Source organism: Megalobrama amblycephala, linkage group LG17 (genome assembly GCF_018812025.1).
Source record: "Megalobrama amblycephala isolate DHTTF-2021 linkage group LG17, ASM1881202v1, whole genome shotgun sequence".
Classification (NCBI taxonomy): domain Eukaryota; kingdom Metazoa; phylum Chordata; class Actinopteri; order Cypriniformes; family Xenocyprididae; genus Megalobrama; species Megalobrama amblycephala.
The window spans coordinates 34434253-34441005 of NC_063060.1; the positions used below are offsets into that span (position 1 = coordinate 34434253).

Below are 6753 nucleotides of genomic sequence, written 5' to 3' on the forward strand. Positions count from 1 at the left end.
GTCACTTTGGCTAAATTTCAGCAGTATTTTGCAGGCCAAAAAGGTACATTGTCCATTTTTAATAGTTTGAAGCATGAAGCCCAGAAGTCACATTCAAACCAAGCAGTTTTCTGTTGGTCAATGCGGCAAATTTGCGTTACCCACCTGAATACTTGCTGAACACATCTTTTTCACTTTCATGTGGATTCCTATTGCAATAGCTGATTTCGCCCATGAAATTTTGTAGAGACCCGGTAAATGCGACGGCACCTTTAATCCGGGTAGATGCCATATTTAATTACATACCGGTAAAGGTTTTTTTAGACTGTGTGTTTGACAAAACATAAAAATTGTCTTTCGAAAAAATCTGGGAAAAATCAATTGCTTAGTGACCTAAGACAATAAACCTTAATCAGGGTAGTACCATATTTAATTTTTGACAGGAATGAAAGCGTGGCTGTGAGGGAAAGAAGTACAGCGTGTTCAGTGGATACTGTTGTTTATCAACATACCAATTGTTCAGCTAATGAAACGTCTTTCCTAAAAAAAAAAAAAAAAAAGTTGGGTAGACAAAAACTCCATAAAACATTTTTGAAAGTCGTGAGTTTTGAAAATGACGTGATCTAAGACCTTTATCAGGGTTCACACGGTCATAAAACCTGGAAATGTCATGGCATTTTAAAATAAATAAAGCAATTTTTAAAAAACTAAATGTTAATATGTTAATAAGTTGATAATATTGGTTAAAAAAAAAAACAATTCTTAGCATTCGGGCAATCAGTCACATGATGTTTGCATGGAGTAATGTCTGTCACAGCATGTACTTATTATTATTATTATTACAAATAGCAAGCAAACAAATGGCATTAATTCATTTTAGTTAAGATATGCTATGATAAATGTGAACATAGATTTTTATTCTTATTTTTACATGTATACATAGACTTTCATGGAACAGTGGGTCATGAATGTTTGCCGGAAAAGTTATGGAAAAGTCTTAGTAATTTAGTGTTAAAAATGTGTTTGAACCCTGTTTATACAGTTCATGCCACTGGAAAAAACAGCCTTATTTTCATCCTCATAAAATTCAATAAGGTGCCTACCCCGACTAAGGTCTTTGACCACACTGTATGTACAGCCTCATTTCCATTAGAGTAAAATTAAATCTGGTGTCTAACCTCACAAAGGTCTATTCTTTTGTTAGTCAATAGAGTAAAAAAAACATTGAGGCATCTTGTCCGTATTGAAACATCAGCAGACGCCAGAAGGGCAAACTAAATTGGTCGTCTCGGCGTGTGCCTGGCGCTCGCTGCAGGTTGTTGTTCAGGGGCGAGTTAGAGTTGGAGAGGGCCAGATGGGCAGTGCCCACTTGGTGCCAGGCAAACAGACGAGCAGTAGAGTGGGAAGAGGGGGGAGAGGATGGGCAAGGCTGCAGACCTGGTGTCAGTTGAAGGGCTTTCTTCATCAACCGCTGGGGTCCATCTGAAAAACCTGCTGATGTCAGTAAGACCCATTCAGGTAGGTCAAATCCCCGCTCCCCTCCCAACTCCACCACTCACTGTCAGGCCCGTCTACTCACCCTGGAAAGCTGATACGATCAGTGCAATTTACTGTGAAACAGCTTAACCCCTTTGTGAAAGTTAGTGCAGTAATGACACACTGTCCTGCTGCAGACATTACAAATAAAACGATCTTAAATGAGCAGGCAGTATCGTAAGATTGGCACTGGTTTCTTCTGCTTGCCCTTGGTGTTTGTCTTCTTGGAAACATCTTCTGTTTCTCATATTTTGAATTGTCTTTTAAAATGTTTCCAGTAATGTCGTAAGTATGTCTGCTGGATATAAATGCTCTTTCATCTCTACCTTAATTTACGTAATTTGGTAAAACTTCAGGTTCAATTTGTAATTCATTGGGTATCATGCACTAATCATTAAATACAGTCTCTGCATACAAATATATTAGTTATTATCAGTGTTGGTGGTAACTCATTACAAGTCAACTTGAGTTATGTAATCGGATTACTTTTTTCAAATAACTAGTAAAGTAACTTATTACTTTTAAATTTACAACAAAATATCTGTTACTTTTTCAAATAAGTAACGCAAGTTACTTTGTTTTCCCATGTATTGACTGACGCCTCTCCTGTCACCATGTTGAGAGAAATCAAGAGTAAGTGCAGAGGTGTTGTGTGTGAATATGTCGGTTATTGTAGCTCTAGACTAAATGTGAGCATTTACTCATCTCCCTTGGACAAAAACAGAGTCAGTATTCCTCAAGATGAATAAAAACAGTGAAATGCAATCTTAGAATATTGCATAAACCTGCAATAATTAAATATATTAAACCAATATACTTTGTATTTAATCTCACTTTATTAACCAAGGTCTTTGCTTCTGACCTTCAGTGATCCAATTCAATCATAAAACATCACGTTTGTGACCTTGTATGACAAAACCAGTCATAAGTGTCAATTTTTTTACATTGGGCCAAGATACAACTCTGAAAATCTGGAATCTGAGGGTGCAAAAAAATCAAAATATTGAGAAAATCACCTTTAAAGTTGTCCAAATGAAGTCCTTAGCAACGCATGTCCACTCAAAAAAAAAGAAATGTTTGATATATTTACAGTAGGAAATTTACAAAATATCTTCATGGAACATGATCTTTCCTTAATATCCTAATGATTTTTGGCATAAAAGAAAAATAGATCATTTTGACCCATACAATGTATTGTCGGCTATTGCTACAAATATACCCGTGCGACTTATGACTTGTTTTGTGGTCCAGGGACACATTTGTGATCAGCCTGAAGCTTATTCATTTCACTTTTGGTGTGAAAGGGCCTTTACATTTGCCAAAAAATAGTTTTTTGTTGTTATTAAAAAGCAAACAAACAACTCAGTGTAGATGTGAAAAAGTAACGTAACGGATTACTTTCCATAAAAAGTAACTAACGCAATTAGTTACTTTTTTTTTTTTTAGGGAGTAGCACAATATTGTAATGCATTACTTTTAAAAGTAACTTTCCCCAACACTTATTATATGATCAAAAAGCATGCATCAACAATGAACAATAGTACACCATCATTCAAAGTGTCAGTAAGCTTATACATTTTTTTTTTTTTTTTTTTTTTTTTTTTTAAAGTGTCCAATGCAAATAATACCTAAATGAAGCAATGAGTTACAGCAGGTGAGGAAAGACAGAGGTACTTTGAAGAGGTGGTCAATGTGGCCACGCGTCAGATTAAAAGAAACTTGTAAGAAGCAGAGACAGGAACAATGCCACTATTAGAAAGAAACAATAATACATTTTTAGAAAGGAAGTTAATGTGAATACTGTCTGATTAAGTCTCTCGTTTGACCTAACAGTATGTGGTATCTTCTCTATTGATTCTCATTACTGACATCTACTTTAACTATTTTGAGAGAACAGAATATGTTTTTGGCTTTGAAATGTAATTACTTGTAATGCACAAGCCCCTCAGATGACTGAGCAGGAAGTAGGAAGCTCTGAGGATGAAGTATTCCCCCATAGTTCCCATCTTTACTGCAGCCAATCACCTGCTGTTGCCTGGTCTGTTGATGTGCCTGTCTGCACAGTATGACTCTATCCCTGGTGTACGTGGATCTAAAGGCTTGACGGGGTTGAGAGGCGTTTGGCTGTCATGTCGTGCATTACTGCACAGAGAGTGAGAGGTGATTGTTCACTCGCTGACACAGAGGCATCATAGCATTGCCTTGAGCAACACTTGCATGGCAGTCATCTGAATCACGGCTTTTATGTGCTTTGCTTCGTGTGTATTTGAGTAGGTGTGTTTTCTTTCTTACAGATTTTTTTCCTTGTGGCTGTCACAATGCATTATATTTGGTTAGCTGATAAACTAATTGGCTGTTCATTTAATTAAATAAAAATCTAATTATAAAATGAGGATTAAGAAATTAGTTTTGAATAAAAGTAGAAATTATATAATCACTTATTATTGTGGTGTTATTACATAAGATATTAATCCTTTCATTACTAGGATTAGTGTTCATTGTGTTCTTTGTCACTTATCGATTGGAATAGTCTTGGTGAGATATGAAGGCATATTTTGAGCCTCTTAAATCTGAATATTCAGTTCCTGAGGCTGCGCATCCTGGTTAATTTGATAATTTCATAAAGGTCCACTAGAGGGCAGTCTTAGTCGACTTGTTGAGCTCGAGGTAAGGCTCAGAAAGGTCGAGAGGGACAACTTGCTATGCTATTAGTTATACTTTTGAAATTTTATGGGTGAGGATATTTGATGGATTACATAATCCTTTTCATAAAGTCAGTTTTGTTTAAAAAGCAATGATTGTATTTTTAATTTGTTCATTGTAAAACATTTTAGAGCTTAAATCAATTTTAAAGAGATTTATTACAAACAGTGTTGGACTTGTTACTCTAAAAAATTTAATTTATTACTCGTTATTAGTAACTCCTTTCAAAAGCAATATTATTATTACTTTCTGGCAACTGTAATTAGTTAAACTACTAGTTATATTACTTTTCCTTCATACCCCACAGAAGTTGTAATTGTGTATCTTCCCCATAAAATTCTTTTAAAATGTTACTAACAACATATTTCTGCCTCATCATTTGACAAAAATCCACATGTGATCGCAGTCAGTAGTTATTACAAACACTCGATGGTGTTGTATTAATCTCATTAATTGTCATGTGAATGTGCATATAAGAAAATGTTTCGTTTTCCAAAAAGATTTTTAATTATAGTAATATAATTTGTGTGGATGTGGGTGGGCAAGCCATGTAATGCCAGAAAAGTAATGCCACAACTTTTGTTTAATTTCAGATCAGTAGGGGTTGAGGCATCAAAAGTAAATAAGTAATGAGCTGATTTTTGGATAACTGGTAACTGTAATATTATTACTGAAATCTTATTAGTAATTAGTTACACTGCTACAGTAGTCAACATTTGAAGTGGATCGAAAAAGTTCATCAAAGTTGTAGAAGAAGGTTTTAGGACAACTTTGGTGAAAGGATTTGATCCACTTCATATGTTGACTACTTTATTTACTGCAAAAAGTAATATTATTACTGTAACTAGTTACTTCCCAACACTGCTTACAAACTATAGGAAAGCAAACGACTGAAAATTTCAGAATGGCACTTTTGACAAACTTTCAGCTGCACTCCAAGGGTATAATATCTAATATAATAAATGTGATTTAAATTACCATGCATATACAGTAGTATAATTCATCATACACAAAATTTAGTGAAGAATTTCTATTTTAGCCATTATTTGTAGAAAATGTAGAGCAGCATGTACACTGCTTTTTAAGGTCAGTAAGATATTTTGTTTTTGAAAGAAGTCTCTTATGCTCCAAGGTGACATTTATTTGATCGAAAATACAGTAAAAACGGCATTACTGTGGAATATTAGTTTAAAATAACTATTTTAATGTTTCTAATATGCTGATTTGGTGCTCGAGAAACATTCCTTATTATTATCAATGTTGAAAACAGCTGCTTAATAATTTTGTGGAAACCATGATATACATTTTCATTCTTTGATGAATAGAAAGTTCAAAGTACAGCAATTATTTGAAATAGAAATATTTTGTAACATTATAAAAGTCTTTACTGTCTTTTGATCAATTTTATCCGTCCTTGCTGAAATTAATTTCTTTTTACATTAATTCTTAGAGATTCTCAGATATTCTATGCTTTGAGAGTTTGAGATTTTTGGAGTAGGCTGTGTATTTAACATTCACTGTAGATGTGATCAACCTGTGCGTGATTCATTTAGCAACATCCGTGGTGACAGGATGGGATCTACACAAAAGTCATTTCCAAGTATTTGTTCGATGTCAAGATCTATACCACCCACAGCGTCCTGCAGTGACCAAACAGCTACCTGGAATGTTAAAACGAGCGGCTATTACATGCAACATTGCTTCTCAGTGGCTTCTAATGAGCTGGCGGTTTTATGATGTCACGAGCATTACAACAACACCACTGACCCTGACAAGCAGCAGGCCCACTGTCACCCTATAAAAATGGACCGAGTACACTACTGGAACGTGATAATGGGCACCAGCCCGACATTGTTACTTTTTAATGAGTGTCCCACAGGGGTCATACCTTTGATCTGACCTTTATAACCTTCTTTTGACACAGGTGGCTGTCAGGGGAAATGAACGCGGTGCTTTCATGTAAGTAGACTCCATAGTTTCCCAGCATGTTCTCGTTTCATTCATATTTGTTTATGTGGTATTAGGTACCATATACCATGATGCTTTTTTCTTTCTTTCTTTTGTCTCGGCTATTATAGACCCTTCAGTTCCGGTGTGAGAACAGAGTCTGTTTCTGCTCAAACCTGTGTCAACTTCATAGTAAGACTGAACCACTGAACCTCTCGGAGATAAACCCTATCCAACAGCATGCTGAGTGTAGAATATTTTCAGTGTTCTCCCAGTTTTGCCAACATTTTTGTTAGGATGTGATATTTGCCCTTTTTTGTGATTGTTGAAGACAGTGGTTTGGCAGTTGTTTACAGTTTGTTCCTTGGTTTACAGTTTGCTCCTTGGTTTCCATTAAACACGTACACTACTTGCATGGTCATGGGTGGCTGTTCATCTAATTTATCAGAAAATATAAGAAACACTTTTGTTGAGTCACTTTTATGCACTCTTACTTGTGCATTATTCCTCGTAAATGTTTTTAAATTTAGTGAAGCTGTGTGTCTGTGGAAATGGCAGATAAAAATGAAAACAAAGGCACATCATGAT

General features: G+C 35.3%; 1 protein-coding gene across 1 annotated transcript in view; it reads left to right on the plus strand.

Moving 5' to 3' along the window:
* Nucleotides 1–6586, plus strand: part of LOC125251327 — an 18159-nt gene extending 11573 nt beyond the window's left edge. Inside the window, exons 5-6 of the mRNA XM_048164316.1 lie at nucleotides 6143–6177; nucleotides 6297–6586. Of these exons, the coding sequence (XP_048020273.1) occupies nucleotides 6143–6177; nucleotides 6297–6375 (114 nt within the window). The 3' untranslated portion in view covers nucleotides 6376–6586. The remainder of the gene's footprint in view (nucleotides 1–6142; nucleotides 6178–6296) is intronic.
* Nucleotides 6587–6753: the final 167 nt, after the last annotated feature.